Source organism: Cuculus canorus, chromosome 4, assembly GCF_017976375.1.
Source record: "Cuculus canorus isolate bCucCan1 chromosome 4, bCucCan1.pri, whole genome shotgun sequence".
NCBI classification, from domain to species: Eukaryota; Metazoa; Chordata; class Aves; order Cuculiformes; family Cuculidae; genus Cuculus; species Cuculus canorus.
Window position 1 is genome coordinate 47,786,661 of NC_071404.1, and position 18,270 is coordinate 47,804,930.

At 59.8% G+C, this 18,270-nt stretch overlaps 2 protein-coding genes across 6 annotated transcripts; one reads left to right on the top strand and one right to left on the bottom strand.

Moving 5' to 3' along the window:
* The first annotated feature begins 735 nt into the window (after positions 1-735).
* Positions 736-2,099, top strand: CLDN23 (claudin 23). The gene has a single exon (XM_009567327.2). It carries the CDS (start codon positions 980-982, stop codon positions 1,679-1,681), a length of 702 nt encoding a protein of 233 aa, XP_009565622.1. The 5' UTR covers positions 736-979; the 3' UTR covers positions 1,682-2,099.
* A 723-nt stretch (positions 2,100-2,822) lies between these two features.
* Positions 2,823-16,912, bottom strand: LOC104065165 (low-density lipoprotein receptor-related protein 2). 5 transcript variants are annotated; one of them, XM_054066470.1, is made up of 32 exons: positions 16,712-16,912; positions 15,743-15,862; positions 15,266-15,385; positions 14,954-15,181; positions 14,350-14,463; positions 14,134-14,253; positions 13,701-13,826; positions 13,399-13,605; positions 13,069-13,237; positions 12,772-12,940; positions 12,296-12,521; positions 11,979-12,104; positions 11,553-11,768; positions 11,031-11,339; positions 10,598-10,810; positions 9,841-10,407; positions 9,224-9,439; positions 8,774-9,012; positions 8,562-8,691; positions 8,059-8,237; positions 7,756-7,942; positions 7,190-7,408; positions 6,775-6,958; positions 6,285-6,486; positions 6,050-6,214; positions 5,563-5,763; positions 4,930-5,470; positions 4,656-4,784; positions 4,362-4,469; positions 4,038-4,274; positions 3,487-3,910; positions 2,823-3,262 (listed from the first exon to the last, which is right to left on the bottom strand). In XM_054066470.1, the coding sequence occupies exons 1-32, from the start codon at positions 16,800-16,802 to the stop codon at positions 3,097-3,099; spliced, it is 6,648 nt and encodes a 2,215-aa protein (XP_053922445.1). In that variant the 5' UTR covers positions 16,803-16,912; the 3' UTR covers positions 2,823-3,096. The 5 variants fall into 5 exon arrangements, with proteins under 5 accessions (XP_053922445.1, XP_053922444.1, XP_053922446.1 ...); XM_054066469.1 differs by having other exon boundaries at positions 7,187-7,408; XM_054066471.1 differs by lacking the exon at positions 14,350-14,463 and having other exon boundaries at positions 7,187-7,408.
* Between the last annotated feature and the right edge of the window lie 1,358 nt (positions 16,913-18,270).

Genomic DNA, 18,270 nt, shown 5'->3' on the forward strand with positions numbered 1-18,270 from the left:
GACCTCTGAGCACACCCTGGGAAAGAAATAGCAAAGCCAAGCTCAGGAGCAGTCCCTGAAGGACAGGGAGACACTTGCTGGAATGGAGAACAAGAAGGTGAAAGCCAGGGGCTGAGAAGGTCCCCTGGGCTTCGGGAGGACCATGGGGTCCTTTCTGACTCTGGGAGCTGCTAACATTTCATCTTGATTAATGATTTTCATAAAGTAATTCAGCTGAGACTGAAACAACTTCACAGTCAGTTTAAGTGAGCCATAACTCATAACTTGGGCTGCCCAGGGAGGTGGTGGAATCACCATCCCTGGAGGTGTTTAAAAGATAGGGAGATGAAGTGCTCAGGGAGGGTTTAGTAGCAGGCGAGTACAGTTGGGCTCGATGATCTCAAAGGTCTTTTCCAACCTAGTGATTCTATGATTCTATAACAGGGTCCTGTGCTTTCCCGTGTGGGAGGAGAATCACAGAATAGTTAGGGTTGGAAGGGACCTTGAAGATCATCTAGTTCCAAACCCCCTGCCCTGAGAAGGGATGTAGCGCTGTCAAGCCCCAGGGTAATGCACACGCCACAGCCCGGGAATGGCTGGCTGACCCGGCAATGCCATCCGCGCTCCGTGCGAGGGGAGAGCCGCAGGCTAACCAGTGACACAGAGGTTCCACGGTCCCCGCAGCACCTGGGCTGGGTGCCGGGCTCCTCCCTACCTGCACTTCCTCCAGCACTTGGCACCTCCCCGCAACCCTGGGCACAGCCAGGACGGTGTCCCACGCCTCCTCCACGGGCTGCCCACGTACGGGGAAACCTGGGACAGCTGCCCTGCCAGGGGGTACCCCGACCTGCACCGAGCAGCGCTGCTTCCTCTGCCTAGGGGTGGGTAGCAGCAGCAGCAAGCCCCTGCTCCCCTGCAGCCCCCCGGACCCCTCTGCTTCTGACAAGCAGGAGCATATTCGGAGCCCCACGCTGGAGCCTGCTTCACCCACCTTCCCAGGATGCGGACACCATCAGCGATGATCGTGGGACTGGTGCTGTGCCCCTGCGGGCTCCTGCTGACGCTCACGGGCACACTGGCACCCAGCTGGAGGCAGGTGAGCCTCATACCCGACCAGCCTGTCGACCTCATCTTGGAGCAGGGCATCTGGGACATTTGCAGAGAGCGGCAGAGCAGCCATGACCGCCTCTGTGGGCAGTCCGATGAGCTGGGCTACTTTGAGCAGCTGCCCGTGCGGGTGGCCCAAGGACTGATGCCCACTTCACTGGTGGTCACCCTCCTGGGCTTGCTGGTGGCTACCTTGGGGGTTCGTTGCTGGCAGAAGGAGCCGTGGTATCTGCTGGCTGGCATAGCAGGGCTCGTGCTGCTCCTCTCAGGGCTGCTGAGTCTCGTGCCAGCCTCATGGTACACCTATGAGCTGTGGGGACTGCCTGCACCAGATCGCAGCACGCTGGTTGTAGGCTACAGCTTGGTACTGAGCTACCTGGGAAGCTGCCTGGAGATCTCAGGGGGGCTGGCCCTTGCCCTCAGCTTCCACCACTGCTGCAAGGAGCGCAGGGCACCCAAACTGTCCCCCAGCCCTGTGCTGGAGGCAGGGCCATGCTCCACTATTGGGGCTTACCGCAATCCCTGGGACGTACTGGAGGATGAGCGAGACGGGCAACAGTGGAGGAGCACCCTGCCTTGTGACTCTGACTTGTAGACCCAGCACAGGGGCAGCAGCGGGCACTGGCCAGCCTAGCTGCTGGGCGCAAAGAGCAGCACTGGCTCCTGCCCCTCCAAGGCATCCCCTTCTCTTGGGGCACCTCAAAGCAGGCTGGAAACAAGACCAAGGACCTGGCCTGAACCTCTGCAACCTTGTCGAAAGCCTGCCATGCTACATGTTCCACAATTGTGCCAAAGCCATGCTGGGTTGAGGACCAGCCCTGGCTCCAGTCCCTCCATGAAGCTTTTAGCTCATCCTCCTGCACCGTGCAGCAGCTTGGGCAAAGGCAGCTTCAGTGTTCCCACATGAGCAAGGTAAAGGTTAGCACTGTGTAGCCTTCAGGGCTGGGAATAAGGGAGGGGAGCACCTCCACGTGTCTCTGCTCTACTCAGGGCTGTGCAAATAGCAAAATAAATGAAGAGGAACGGGTCTATGTTGTGGGATGGTTATGGGCTTTCTGCCAGACATGAGCTGAGAGCCAGTGGGTATGGCTAACCCAGCTTCCCTCTGTTTTGCCTGAAGCAGGGAGGAAAGGTCTGTAAAAGGTGTTTTATAACACCTTCCTCAAGGACTTTCCTCCCGTGTTCAAAATCAGCTCAGGAAGAGGTTCCTCCTTCCTTGAGGACAACCACTTTAGGGGAAAAAATAGATCACAGGGGAAAAAAATAGCATATATTTCCCCTTTCATCCGTAGTTTCATGCAAGGTGGTAAAACTGGTCTCACTGGTTTGTAAGGGACACTCATGAGGTCAGAACTGCACTATAAAATCCTGCTCGGCACCCTGCATAACAGAGCAAGAGTCAACCCAGCTTCCTTGCAGAGCTGTTTGGCCAGACCTCTACCCCAGGCAAGCCTTGCTGCAGAGGTACAGTGAATCAAGATGCCCTAAGTGTGCTTAAGGGATGACAGAGGATGCACCCTGCAGTGTGGGATTAGATTCAGGTGGCTCAGAGCGTGTTGCAGCTGAAGACTTCCTGAAAAACCTCCCAAAGTTTTTTGCTCTGAACTGTAAGTTTCCTAGAGCTTAGAGATCTGGGAAGAGCAAAAGCAAACTCCTCTCCTCTGCCTACACACAAACCACAATGGCACCAGAGAGGCTGCACAATGTTCCTTTATGAAAATACAGTGTTGGGGTGAGACGATCCCTTCCTCAGCGGGCCTGGCAGCTCCTGCAGAGATTACAGACAGGGTCATCAGGGATGAGTCTGAGCCATCCTCCATGGGTCTACCTTGGCACAGGTAGAGGGGGACAGCCCCTGTACCAGCCAGACTTCAGGCACCCCCAGGTCTTGTGCCTCTTCCCACCAGGAGGGCAGAGCTCGCCTCAAAAGTGGGTGCCATGACAGTGCCGAGCGTAGAGAGGGATATGCATTTTGGGGGCAGGGGGAGCCCTGGGTGGCAGAGGGGTCCACTAGCAGGGCCTGCTCCAGATGCTCCTCACCTCTTTCCCATCATAAGCTTCATTCACAAATGTATCACTCTTGGGGGGAAGCTCTTCCTCCTCTTCATCCTCTTCTTCAGGGTCACTTTCACGATGGTACAAGGTCAGCACCCGGGTGGAGGCAGTGCTTGATGTCCTGAGAAGGAAAAAAAAGTACACCGAGGATGGCATGGCCATCTCCTAGAGATGGGGCAGATTCCAAGGTCCCCTACCACAACCTCAAGTAATAGCCTGTCAGGGTGATCAGAGCTTTCCACATAGCCCAGGAGTGCCCCAGAACACCATGCTGCCTGTGGGCAGAGAGACCCTGTCCCTCTCCATCCTCAGTTGTACCTGTCCCAGCCCAGCACCAGAGCTCACCTCCTCCGCCTGTCCCGCCTCCGCATGTACGCCAGAGCCCCCACAGCAGCGGCAGCGAGCAGCAGGAGCACGGCCACCCCCAGGGCAATGGGTCCTGCTACGGGCTGCACCTCTGCCTCCTCGCAGTAGTCACCACGGTAGCCCAGGGCGCAGTGGCATGTCACTCGCCCAGCCTCAATGGCACAGTCCCCACGCAAGTTACAGGTCTCACTGCTGCATGGCACGGCCCCCAGCACCTCCTCAGTACTGGGGGTTACCAGGGCGGGCTCTCCATGCTTCGGGGGGGCAGGGGCTGCGGGCAGGCTGGGGCCAGGCTGCCGAGGCTTGGGCGCAGCTGTGGGCGAGGCAGGTTTCTGTTCTTCCACATGGGACGTTCCTGATGGTGCCACTGCAGGGATCTGCGTCCCCACTTGCACAGAGAGGCCTAGAGGCAAGGGCATAGATCCAGAGAGACTCAGGTGAGACCTTCCTTACCAAAAGGGGAAATTGGGCAGGCTCCCCTTATGCCCAGCCAGGACCTCTGCAAACCCTGGCTGTGGGCTTGCACTCACAGTCAAACTCATCGGAGCCATCAGCGCAGTCGGGGTGTCCATCGCAAACCTGCTCTGCAGAGATGCAGCTCTGGAGGTCAGCGCAGGCCTGCAGCGGGGACCGGCAGGGCGCTGCCAGCACACATGCCACCTCACGCACCAGGTGATAGCCAGGGGAGCAGCGGCACTGCCGCCCTGCAGGGTTGGGCAGGCATAGCTGAGCACAGCCCCCATTGCTCTTTGTGCATCCGTTGGTGCCTGCCAAAATAGTATGGGTTTAGCATGGCCACCACGAGGCATGGCTCAACCCCTGATGCCCAAGGCTGAGGCAAGCCTTAGACCCACCTTCCTGTGAGAAGTGGCTATAAATCCTCATGGCTACCAACTCCTGCTCCACTGGGAACCACCAGCTCTCGGCCCGCTCCAGACGGCTGTGCCAGATCTTGCTGGAGCCTGGAGATACATGGAGTCAGCACTGCTCCACTTCCTCCTGCATGGGTGCCCAGGATGGGAGGTAGGGTCCCACAGCCTGCCCTTCACCTCAAGAAGGGGCATCCTGCACCCCACAGGGACTGACAGAGACCCCTATGTCCTGCTGTAGTAGGAGGAGCCGGACAAAGCACAGCAGATGGGACTCACCGTTGGTTGAGGTCACACTCCAGAGCAGAAAGCCTTCTCCAACAGCAAAGACTGAGAGTCCATGCAGCCCTTCCCGCACCACTCGGAAGTGGGATCCATCCAGCTCAATACTGCTGATGGTGCCTCTCTCTGCAGAGCACAGATGGAGGGACACCACATGTGGGTCACAGAGGACTCCAGGCTGCCCCTCAGGGCTGTGACAGGCTGTGCCCTGTGGACTGAGCACCTGCACCACTGCTACCCACAGCGGCGCTCCAGCTCATCCCACACTCACCACGGTCTGCCCAGTACAGCCGGGTGCCAGCACCCCCGAAGGCGAGGCCAGTGGGAGCCCGGGCTTTCCTCCAGAGCACTCTGCGGCCGGTGCCATCCATGGCCACGCACTCCACCACAGCACCAGGCCCATGGCTGCTGGCCACGACAAAGCACATGGTAGAGGCACGAGGGCAGAGTGCGAGGCAGGCAGCACCCTGTAGCCCCTTGCTGAGCAGTGCCAGGGACCACTGCCCCCCAGGAGCTGCTATGTAGATGCTGGGTGGCTGCCCGCTGATCCAGTACAGGTTCCCGCTTAGCCAGTCCAGGGCCAGGGATGTCACTGTGCCCTCCACAGCCACTGCCTGCTTCCAGGACAGCCGTCCCCAGTCTTTCAGGCGCAGCAGCCTGATGGAGTCACTTCCTGCCTCTGCAAAGTACAGGCTCTTGTCTTTCACTGCGTAGTCAATGGCTGTCAGGCGGCCCACCTTGGCCAAGGGCAGGGCTTGGTGGGGAGGAAGGTCTTGGGATCCAGCCGTTGCAGACAGGTCCTTCAGGTAGACCTGGAAGAAGGAGGCGGCACTAGGATGGGGACCCCATTCCCCTGATGGTGGTGAGGACAGAAGCCCCCAGGGCCAGCCCTGGAGGACAGTACCTGCATCACAGCTGCCGGAGACACTAGGAGGGCAAAGGCTGAATCACGGAGGGGGAGACATGTGGTCTCATCGGCAGCCAGTGTTAGTCCAGCAGGACACCGACACTGCCCAGTGTGCCTACTGCTTAGCAGGCACAGGTGGGAGCAGCCACGTGTCACACACGGGTTTGGGACCACGGGGCGCAGGGCTGGGTGCACCACCTGTGGGGAAGGGGAGGCTCAGCCCCACAGCCCTGCCAGCACCCAGCAGTGGGGCTGAGCACAACCAACACCATGCTGTGCTCTCAAAGCTGGGGGCAGGATAGCTAAGGCAGAGATGCTTCAAGGGGACCAGACACCCTTGACCCCAGAGACTGCTGCCACCAGGACCACTAGGATTGGGATACAGCTCCCAGTGGCTTTGCACTCAGAGGACTGCAGGGCACGCAGTGTGGGGAGACACAGCAGAGCTAGCACAGCAGGGTTCAGGGCTCGTCCAAGTTGGTACCTGGAGGCCGTGGGGCTGCCCATGTCGCTTGATCAGCACGGTCCTGTTCTTGCCACTGGCTTTGTCCACCTGCTGCACGGACCATGCCTTCTTCTCCGACCAGTAGAGCTGCCCCTCGCACACAGCCATCGCGAAGGGGCTCTGGACCCAGACCAGCTGCAGAACCTGGCAGAGAGGCTGTAAGCACCCACCCCAGCCCCCATCAGGGCCCCATCACCAGAGCCCTATCACACACCTTTACACTGGTGCCATCCAGACGTGCAGAACCGATGCTGCCTAGCTTCTCATCCAGCCAAAAGATTCTCCATGTGGGGAGGTCGAGGGCCAGTGCTGTGGGCCAGCCCAGCCCCTGGGCCAGTAGCACGTGCCGCCGACTCCCATCCATGGTAGCCTCCATCAGCCGTGGATGGCTCCCCACCTCTGACCAGTACAGCAGCCTGGCATGAAGAGAGGTGCTGACCCACAGAACTCCCACAGCATCATCCCAGTACCAGGACAGCCCAGAAGAGTAATGCAGAGCCTTTTGGTCCCATCAGGGGTGCACCAAGAGCACTAGCCAGGGAAGGGGGAGGTGCCTGGGCTCCTTCTTCCCTAGTTGCACAGCCTGACAGCACCCAGGTGAGGCCATCCCAACTCTTTCCCAGCCTGTAGCCTGCATCGTGGAGGAAAACGGGGCAGGGCAGGGATGGCAAGGAGGTCCTCATGCCCTCTTGTCACAGCCTTACCCTGCCAGAGGCTGGAGCACCAGGGAGTGGGGCCGGTCCAGGTCCCCATCCATCACCACAGTATACTCTGGTATCCCTCGCCAGGCAGCCCCCAGACGAGTGGCCAGCACCTGCCCTGCTGCCCCATCTGTCCAGTACAGGTTCCTCCCAAGCCAATCCACTGCTATACAGTCAGATCTCACACCTGGAACACACCAAACAGTCAGCACCTGTCAGGTGACAGTTGCATAGCTCTGTGGCACAATGCTGCCAGCCCTGGTCCCCTCCCTCCCAGGAGCTCCAGCTCCTCCCGAACTTGCTCCCACCAGCTCCCTCCCTCCATGTAAGAGAACACAGCCTAGCACCCCACTGCAATCTGGAGATTGTATAGCCAGAGAGAGGCCAGCCCTGCTAACCCCACACTGTCACAGACCACCTTTGACCAGTGTGCCCTTCTTGTCTGAATCAAAGTCCTGCCAGCGGATGCTGTCTGTGGCCAGGTCCATCCAGAAGACTTTCCTCTCCACAAGGTCATAGTCAAGTGAGAAGACAACACGATCTTTGTCAGTGACCAGCAGCACCTCCTCATGCCCACTCCGCAGGCCATAGGACAACACCTCTGACTGCACAGCCACCAGCAACGTGGGCTCTGGTCCTGGGGAAACACAGAGAGACCCAGACCCTGCTCAGCGCTGGTGGCCACAAACCTCCAGCACATGCCAGTAGGGAACATAGTCCTTGCAGGCATTAGAGCCTGCTGGGACTTGACCCTACCACACAGCATGTTCTCCATCTAGTGTAGATGGATTTTCTGACTAGCCACAGGCTGACAAGCAGCAACTCAAAGTTGAGTGGGGTTTAGGGGGGCCATGTGGCCAAGGGGGACAGGGCCATTCATGGGATTACATGGCTCCCCATGGGCAGCAGGCACAGTGGGGACAGGTACCCACCACTCCCCTTTCCAGGGAATCTTCCATGCTGTTTGGCCATCCAAGGTCTTACCAGTGAGTTTACAGACGTGGCCATCAGGCTCCAGGAGGTAGCCAGGGAGACAGCCACAGCTGTAGGACCCTGGGGCATTGAGGCACGTCTGGCTGCAGGGTCCCTCACCCTGCTCCACGCACTCATCTATGTCCACACAAGACAGACCATCCTCAGCCAGCTGATAGCCCAGGTCACACCAGCACCGCTGTGGGGAAAGGGGCTGTCAAGGTCTTCCCTCGGGGACACAAGAGGATTCCTCCTGCAGCTGGACCAGGGCAGCATGACAGGGCAAGCCCCTGGGCCAGGCGTCCTAGCACTCACAGGGCCCTGGGGTGAGGAGTAGCAGTGATGAGCACAGGACAGCTGGCAGGGTACAGAGCAGTTCCCTGCCTCGTCCAAGCCGTCCACGCAGTCCTGCCGTCCATCGCACACCAGGGATGCATTCAGGCAGGACCTCAGCCCACATGGGTACTCGTGACTCAGACAGGGAGCAGGCTGGCCTGCAGGGACAAGCAGGGAAGGCTGCCCTGAGCCTCCACAACCAGCTCCTTTGGCTCAGCTGGGGCAGAATCAGCCACTCCCACAGGATGCCTAAGGCTCACTGCAGCCACATCCAGAGCTGTGCTTGTAGTCTGGCTCCAGGCAATCCTAGTTCCAAGGACACCAGCCCTACAGGACAACAGCTACCCAAGGCCTGGAGCCACCACAGATGCTGGGAAGAGGCAACCAGCACATAGGGACTTTCACCTTGGCACAGACACCTCCCCATCCACCAACTACCCCTGGGTGAGACATAGAGGGGATAAAAGCAAGGTGTTGCTCACAGCCAGCCTCGTCACTGCCATCAGTGCAGTCACTCTCTCCATCACAGCGCCAGACATCAGGGATGCACTCATGGCCATGGGAACAGCTCCACTGACGGTCCTGACACAGCCCTTCCTCCCAGGAACAGCCCTGCAAGAGCAGAGGGTGAACAGAGCCACCAGTCCTCCCAGCAGCAAGAAGGGACAGGCAGTGTTCCCACCACTCCACCCACCTGCTCATCTGTGTTGTCCCCACAGTCAGAAACACCATCGCAGCGCCACACCTCTGGTACACACTCCCCGCTGTGGGGACATGCCACCTCGCCTGTGCGGCACAGCAGTGGATGGGGAATGGTGCAGCCTTCCTCATCGGAGCCGTCCCGGCAGTCATGGTCACCATCGCAGCGCAGGGCCAGGGCCACGCACTGCCCGTTCTGGCAGGAGAACTCCGCTGGGCCACACTCCTTCAGCACTGCAGGCAGGGCCAGGGCTGAGCAGGGCACTCTCCATCATCCCCACCCCACCAGCATGGGCATGGCACCGAGCAGGACACAACCCCTCCAACTGCTTAGCAGGTTACCCTGGGCAGTGCCTGCTCCTGGATCCACAAGAAGCCTGGTGCACCCAACTGGAAGGCAGGCAACCCCCAGAAGCCCCTGTTCCACCCAGCCCCAGGGTCTCACCACAGCCCTGCTCGTCAGTGTGGTCCAGGCAGTCGGCATGGCCATCACACAGCCAGCTCTTCGGGACGCAGCGGGTGGCATTATCACAGCGCAGAGCGCACTCCTGTGTGGGGGTCCAGCAGCCTGTCTCATCAGAGGCATCACGGCACTGCGGCACCCCATCGCAGCGCTCCCCTGCCCTGATGCACATGGCTCCAGTCACACAGTGGAAGGCCCCTGTGGAGACAAAGCACATTGCTAAGCCTGCAGTAGGCAGCCAAGGTGGCCAATACCCTCTCCTAAACTTGCAGCAAGCTAGAAGAGCCCCACACTACAGCAAGAAAGCTTGGACTCTCCTAGTCAGTGTATCTACAACAATCTAAGTTCTGAGCAAAGTGACTGAGGCAGTCTCAGCTCAACCAATTGTAGGCCACCATGAGCAGCAAGGTCAGCAGTGTCATTACCTTCTGATTCATGGCACCCCCAGCCCAGTGCCAAGCCAGCCTGCCACATCACAAACATCAGAGCCCAGGACACAGAGCTTCCCAAGAACCCATTACATTGATCCCACCAGGACGAGCCAGAAGACCTGGCACAGGGCAACTCAGCTGCACAGGGGAATGAAGAATGGCTCCTACCTGGAGTGTTGCAGAGCTGGTCACACCCATCCTCATCAGAGCCGTCTGCACAATCCTTCTCCCCATCACACATGTATTCCTGGGCCACGCACTCAGTGCCATCATGGCAGGCCATGTATGTGCGAGGACAGGACAGATGGATGACTGGAGTCAGGGGGCGTGCAGGGCTGGACAGGAGGGGTGAGGTAGGTGGCACTTCCCGTGCAGAGCTGGTTGGGTGCCGGGTGGTAGTAGTTGGCTGTGGGGTAGTGGTCTTGGTTGTCAAGGACTGAGTGGTGGTGGTGGTGGTAGTGGTAGCTGGCTGCACAGTGATGGTCTTAGTTGGTGTGGTCTGGACAGTGGTTGGCACAAAGGTGATCTTGGTTGATGTGGACTGAGTGGTGGTGGTTGGCGTTGTGGTAGCCTTGCTGGTTGGTGCAGCAGTAGTGGTGAGCAGAGTGGTGGTCTTGCTTTGTGTAGGTCTCGTGGTGGAGGTGGTGGGCCGAGCAGCAGTAGTGCTTGTGGTTGGCCTTGTAGTGATGGTCACAGGTGGAGGGAACGGCGGGGCAGACCCCTTGCTTGGTGGCACTAGCAGAGGCATAGACAACATGAGCCCAGATTTCTGGCTGTTCCCTCCCCACACTTCAGGCACCTCCAAAGGCACCCCACATGGCCATCAGCAGCAAGGCACCCTGTCCCAGCTCAGAGAGACCAGGGTCACCAAGCCCCTTCAGGTGCAGCAGTGGTACCACAGGCACAGAGCCATGGCCACTCTTACCAGCCTCTGGCTCTGAGCCCACGAAGGCCACCACTTCTTGTACATCTGCTGCTGGCACGGACAGCACAGGGGTGAGCGTCCTCCGGTCCCACAGCAGCAGAGCCGTCCCATTTGCTGACAGCAGGTATGGCTCAAAGGCGGCCAGAAGGCCATGGGACCAGCTGGGTGCCAGGGTGACTGCTTGCCGCTTGGTCAGACTCAGCGCCCGCAAGCCTGTGATACAGAGGGGTGGTAGGACCCTGGGGGCTGCAGGCACCCCTCGTGGCCCACCCCATTCCCCCAAAAAACACAGCTAATGCAGGGACCTCATAGCTGAGGCCAGGGTCCCAGTCATGGCACAGCGTGCTACATGAGCAGCCACTGCACAGGCAGGGATAATTCCTGCCTATAGCCACCACCTCTGCTCCCTGCTCCAGATACCACCAGGGCTCACCCTGGGCTGAGCTCCAGAGCAGGCTGAAGGCTCTGCTGTCCATGGCCGCAGGCAGGTCTCCAGGCCACGTCTCATTCCAAGCATCCCATGGAGCACCCCCAGACAGGCTCAGCTGTTGCAAGGGCTGCCCACGAGCCAGCCAGTACAGAGTGCCCCGCTGCCAGTCCAGGAAGAGATGCTGGATGCTGCTGCGAGCACGGTGCAGGATGCTCGAGGACATGTCAGATACCTGGATCACCCCGATGTCCCTCCGGTTACATGCAAGCCAGTACAGGTTCCCCGAGCTGATGTCCACACGGGCAGAGCAGACTGGGCAAGAGTAAGCAGGCAAGCAGTTACAGGGCTGTCCCATGACCTGCTGGGGCCTGGGTCCCCACAGCCCCTAAAACCAGGACACATGTGTTCAGTGCCTCAGCACAACCCCAATGTGGGCACCATGGGACAGCGGTACTCTGCACCCAGGAGATCCTCAGGAACCATCAGAAAGGGAATCATGCCCTCTATCACCCCATGAGGTCTCACCTGGCAGCGCAGTCCTGATGGCCTCTCTCCTGCCAGGATGCCCCACAACACGCAGCAGCATCCCACGGTCATCTGTCCCATAAAGCACTGACCTCTGCCAGTCCACATCTTGCAGATGGAGGGGCTCCTGCCACTCCTGCACCCGTTTGCTGTGTGCTCCAGGGCCCACCTGCACCAGGTAGATGACCTTTCCCGATGCATACACGATAGACAGCTCTGCAGGGTACAAGGGCAGTGCGTGAGCATGACTGTGGGGTCACTGGATGAAGTTCACCACTATGAACCAAGGCAGAAACATAATAGCACTGGTCTATGCTGGGAACATCATCCTATCAAAGCCACAGCCCCTTATGCCCCCGTTCTCCAACTCCAACACGGATGCATTCTGCTCCAGATAGCCAAGCCCACCTTGCAGACCCAGCTCACCTGCACACTTCCCTGATGGGAGGAGGAAGAGGCCTTCTGGACACGCACACTTATAGCCCCGAGGATGTACAGGGGACAGGAGGCAAAGGTGACTGCACAGGCCTGGAGCACATGCAGCAGTATCTCCTGTGAGCAAGGGGACATAAAGACCTCAAGCAGCCATGATCCTCAATGCCTCTCGTAATCCCCCCAAAAACACAGGCTGTCCCAGGCCTGGAAATAAGCTGGCTATTCCAGGCCGGTAGTAGCACCATGTGAGGCAGGAGGGCTCAACTCTACCCAAAGCCACCCATTCGGGCACCCAGCCAGGTACTCACGGGGAGGCTGCTGCAGCTCGTGCAGCACAGTGAAAGCCGAGACAGGGGCATGGAGCAGCACTGCATGCTCCTGGGGAGAGGTCCGGGTGGCCATCACCAGCTCTGTGCCATCAGTCCAGAAGAATCGGCTCTCGAACACAGCCAGACCCAGTGGCTCTGTATGGCTCCGCAGGACAGCAGGAAAGGAGTGGCGCCCGCTGCCATCCACCCGCAGTGTCTCGATGGACTGGGAATAAAAGTAAGGCATGGTCACTATGTGGCAGCTGCACAACTTGGCACCATCTGTCAGGCAGAGGGCTCACAGTGGTGCCCTCCCCTCGCAGCCCAGTGATGTGCCCCAGACCTGGGCATTGATCTCTGCTCCCTCTCATGCCTTGGCCATAGCCACAAGGGAACCAGGGCCACACTCCCAACTCCTGCCTCATCACCTCTCAGCACCTGGGGCACCTGGGAGCCCTGCTGCCTCCTATCCCTACCTCCTTGTACTCGCTGATCCAGTACAGCCTGCCAGCCACATGATCCAGGCTCAGCCCCACAGGCCCCTCCATGGACACTACAGTAAGCTCACGCCGGTTTGAGCCATCCATGCCGGCTGCTGCGATGACCGTCCGGCCCCTCTGCCCACGGTTGACCCAGTACAGCGACCTGAAGGCAAGCACTAAGCACCTACTTCATGGCATAACACCAATGCTGCCGCAGTAGCCGTGACATGGTCAGCACTAGCACTGCTCACCACGGAGCCCAGGGCCAACCCTGTCTCATTCGCTCCTCACCTTGCTGCTGGATGCACTGTCAGCTGCTCTGGTGCCACATCTTTCCCCAGCACTGTCACATAGCCCCGGCCATCGCTCAGCCCCACGCAGATGGCTGTAGGGTGGCTGCTGGCCCAGTACAGCTGCCCTGTAAACCAGTCCACGGAGATGCTGTTCACCTCCCCAGCGTCTGCAGAGAAAGAGCAGTTTATAGCACAAAACCTCTGCACCAGACTGGCGGGCAAAGCTCAGGTTACCCCTTCTTCCATCAGAAAGGCAGGGCTGGGGTGGCAGGCCAGCTCTCAGCACCCCTGTACCACTACAGCAACCAACACCCTTGCTCCTCCCCACCTGCATAGAGTGGCCGTGTGCCCTTCCCTGGGAGGCGAGCACGAAGCTCGCCATCCTCTGTCAGCCAGTAGTAGGTTTCCCGGAGCAGGTCATACACCAGGGCATGGGGTTCAGTCCCAGTGGAGAGTAGGGGCCGGTAGGCTTGGGTCCGCACATCTAGAAGAGCCAGGTCGTGCCCCACGGCTACCAGGATCTGTGTAGCGTTGTCTGCCAAGGTGAGAGAAATGTCACCCAGTGAAAGGAGACCTAGCTAGTTGGGGGCACTGCCCTCAGAAAGCCCCAGGTTCCCCAGCTCACCATACCTGCCACTTCACAGGTGGTGCCGTGTCGCAGGGTGTAGCCCTGGAGACAGCTGCAGCTGAAAGCACCTGGGGTGTTGCTGCAAAGCTGGCTGCAGGGGCTGTACTCCAAGGAGCACTCATCCACATCTGTAGGGACAAGCAGTACCAGGAACCTGCCACGCAGCTGGCCAGCCACCCCCAGAACAGCACCACTATTGCTTCCCCAGGGATCACAGGCAGGATCTTAGATATCAGGACCTGGGCCAAGCCCCAAAATGCACCAGCTTCTGCTAGGATATGACCTAGACCCAGCCTTTGCAGGGCCAGGCATGGCATGCAGGTAGGAGCAGGGCTGAGGCAGGCATTCCTGCACAGCACTGGTGCCAGGAAGACCCCAGTCTCATCAGCCAAGGCTTTGTGTGCCTGGAGCACACGTATCCTGACCTTTCCTTACCAGCACAGCTCTGCCCATCTGCCTGCAGCACCCAGCCAGCCCCGCAGGAGCACTGCACTCCCCAGTGTGTGTCAGTGCACGTCTCTGTGCAGCCCCCGTTGCGCACAAAGCAGCTCCGACCTGTCAGGACACAGCAGAGGAGTGACATGACTCAGGATGGCTCTGCGGTTCACCCTGGCCCATGTGGGTGCTGGCCAGCAGATACAAGCAACTCACCACATGTGCTGGGCTCATCGGTGCCATCCAGGCAGTCGTCCTCGTCATTGCACATCAGGGACTCCAGGATACATTTCCCCTCATCACACCGCACCATGCCAGGTGGGCAGGGGGCTATGGCACACACAGCTCAACTCAGGAGGACAGATCCTCCATACCAGGTGGGCAAAGGAGATGTTGTGGGTCCTAGACTCATGGGCAGGACCCACAAAGCATCAACAGGTTCCTGGGATGCTTGCCACCATACCCAGAAGAGCTGGGGCCAAGGAAGGCAAAGTATCCCCCACTTTAATGGCTATAAATTGGAGAGGGGAAGATTTAGACCAGACATAAGGGGGAAATTCTTCACGATGAGGGTGGTGAGGCACTGGAACAGGTTTTTCAGGGAAGCTATGGATGTCTCATCCCTGGAAGTGTTCAAGGCCGGGTTAGATGAGGCCTTGAGCAGCCTGGTCTGGTGGGAGGTGTCCCTGCCCATGGCAGGGTGGCCAAATTGGATGATCTTTAAGGTCCCTTCCAACTGAAACTATTCTATGATTCTACAATTCACATATGGTCCGGACAGGTCTCACCCCACTGAAAAGCATTCAGGATGCTCACTTACCACAGACATCTTCATCCGAGGAATCACCACAATCATCAACCCCATTGCACTTCCATTCAGCCATGATGCACACCCTGTTCCTGCACTGCCATTGCCCAGGCAGACAGGGCTGCTGGGGACACCCCTCCTCGTCCCAGCCGTCCTCGCAGTCCTGGTGCCGATCGCACAGCTCCCAGTGTGGGATGCAGTGATGGGTGCCAGGACACTGCACCTTCTTCGCCTCGCACACTGTGGGAAGAGAGCAGCACTCACACCCTGCCCTGTGCCCCAGCCACCTGCGCTCAGCTCCCCCCGCCAGCAGACACCACGTACCACAGTCCTGCTCATCAGAGCCATCCGGGCAGTCAGCAGCACCATCGCAACGCCAGCTGCTAGAAACACACCGGCCATCGTCACACTGCCAAACGTGAGGGTCCCCACCACAGGCGACATCTGCAGGGACAGCACACAGTCACCAGGACCTACCGCTCCAGCACAATTGGAAGGGTCCCTTCTGTCCTGGCATGGCACAGGTGCGGGCAACGTCCAGGGGCTCTACCAAGGCTTGGCCCACAGCAACCACCTAGCAAGGATCTAGCAGGTGGGGGCTGCCTTGCTCAGCACAGGATCCCGGATATGTCCCCATGCCCCAGACACCCCCCAGGAGCTACTGGCAGAGCTAGCAGATGCCTCTAGCTTACCCTGCCCCCCTCCACTCCTCACAGCACCCCGGCCCCTCAATGCCTATGCAGCACAGCTGCCTGAGCCACCTCATGATAAGACAATGGGTGCCAGCTTCCCCCCGCTCACCGCACTGCTCATCCGTCCCATCAGGACACTGCCGTTCGCCATCGCAGAGCCAGGGAACAGGGATGCAGGCAGCACCGCAGGTGGCCTGGCGTGAGGCTGCACACGTGGGGCTAGTGGGCACTGCGGGAAAGAGGGAGCCCAGCCCCTGCTCAGCCACGCCGAGAATCCGCCAACGCGCACTCTGTGTAGCCCCTACTCAGGGGTCCCAGCACAGCCCCACAGAGGGAGAAACTGGCCCCAGCCAGGGGCACCCCAGTATCTCTTGTGGGGCTGGAGGGAGAACTTTAGCACCTCATTCCCTCTCAGGGAAGGCAAGGACCCACCCAGCCCTCCTTGGCAGCAGGAGAGGGCTGCCCAGGTTGGAGAAACACACCCCCCCCCCAGTCCCCATGCTGTCAGGGTGGGAAGGATGCCACATGGGTCAGGGACCCCCAGATCGCCAGGGAGAGGATGGGGACGTGCCAGGGTGCAGGGACCCACCCACCCTTCCTTGGCAGCAGGACAGGGCTCCCTAGGGTGACGGGACACCCCCAACCTCCATGGTGTCAGGGTGGGAAGGATGCCACATGGGTCAGGGACCCCCACATCGCCGGGGAGAGGATGGGGACGTGCCAGGGTGCAGGGACCCACTTAGTAGGACAGGGCACCCCAGGGTGCAGGAACACAGTCCTTTCCATGCTGTCAGGGTGGAAAGGATGCCCCGTGGGTCTGGGACCCCCAAATCCCCGGGGGAGAGGACGGGGACATGCCAGTGTGCAGGGACCCTCCCAGCAGGACAGGGCTCCCCACGGTGGAGGAACACCCCCAACTCCCATGCTGTCAGGGTGGGAAGGATACCGCGTGGGGCAGAGACACCCAAATCCCCAGAGGAGAGGATGGGGACACGTCAGGGTGCAGAGACCCTTCCATCGCGACCCCTGGGGATGGGGCAGGGACCTCCAGCCCCCCAACCCTCTTCCCTCGGCTCACGGGCGTGGCGGGTCCCGGCGTTGCTCCCGGCCAGCGGCAGGAGGATGCTGAGGAGGGCGAGGAGCACGGGAGGCGGCGGGGGGCGACCCATAGCGGCGAGCAGCGGCTCCGGCGGGCCCGGCCAGCGGGAGGGAGCACGGCGCCACGGCTGCCGGCTGCTTTATCCCCGGGCACGGGCGGCTATTGGGCACCGCGGGCACCGCCCCTGGAGACCCCGGTCCCCCCGTCTCGGTGGGGGCTGGATGCGGGGGACGGGGGCAGGCACGGAGCTGCGGGCCCAGGCTGGGGCGCGCCGGCTCACCGCTCCCCCGGAGTCTGAGGCGGATGGGGGGGGGGGGCCGAAGGTAAGGGTCCCCATATCCTGCTCGCTGCCCCCGGCCACCTTCTGGGGGTGCTGTTGTGGGAGCCGGGACCCGCGGCACCTGCGCCGGGCGTGGGAAAGCGGCGGCAGCCTTGAACGCCGCCTCCCCGCGACCTTGGGGGGCTGCGGAGAAGCCGCTGGAGCACAACAAGAGAGCAAAATCAGCGGCTGAGGGAGGGTAAACAGCCTGGAGAGAGGATAAGGCACCTGCCACCGCCTGGGAAAGGAGCCCCGTCTCCCTGGGCAAAGCAGGAGATGGCCCCGGGGACAAGGGGGGGGGGGAAGGGGGGGGGGGCAGTTCCCTCGCTGGAAGCTGCCAGGGGGCTGCCTGCCTGCTGCAACACCCCTGGCTCCTCCAGGGCTTTTGGCATGTCACGCGGCTGTCTGGGGACGCGATTCTGCCCCTCTCTTGTGAGACCTCATCTGGAGTACTGTGTCCAGTTCTAGAATCCTTAACATAAGAAGGATACGGAACTTTTGGAATGGGTCCAGAAGAGGGCTACAAGGATGATCAGAGGGCTGCAGCATCTCTGCCATGAGGACGGGCTGAGAGAGTTGAGGGTGTTCAGCCTGGAGAAGGCTCAGAGGAGACCTTATAGTGACCTTCCAGTACCTGAAGGGGCTACAGAAAAGCTGGAGAGGGACTGTTTACAAAGGTTTGTAGTGACAGGACAAGGGGCAGTGGGTATAAACTGGAGAGGGGCAGATTTAGACTAGACATAAGGAGGAATTTCTTCACCATGAGAGTGGTGAGGCACTGGCACAGGTTGCCCAGGGAAGCTGTGGATGCCCCATCCCTGGAGGTGTTCAAGGCCAGGTTGGATGAGGCCTTGGGCAGCCTGGTCTACTGGGACACGTCCCTGCGCACGGCAGGTGATTGGAATGAGATGATCATTAAGGTCCCTTCCAACTCAAACTATTCTATGATTCTATGAGCATCTGTCCACCACAGAGACCAGTATGTGCTTCAAGCACATCCATTGCACGTGTACATTTGTCCTCTCTAGTGCCCCCATGAACCCTCCCTGTGCATGAGCTGAATCTGGGCAGTTGTTGCTGTGGGTACGCGTACGTATACACGCACAGAGACCACTGTCTGTCTAGATTTTTCCAGGCACATACAAGTAGCGTTCGCTCAGGAGAGGAAAGTTCTGAGATGATCTCTTGCACTATGTAGAAGACACTGGGTACCATCAAT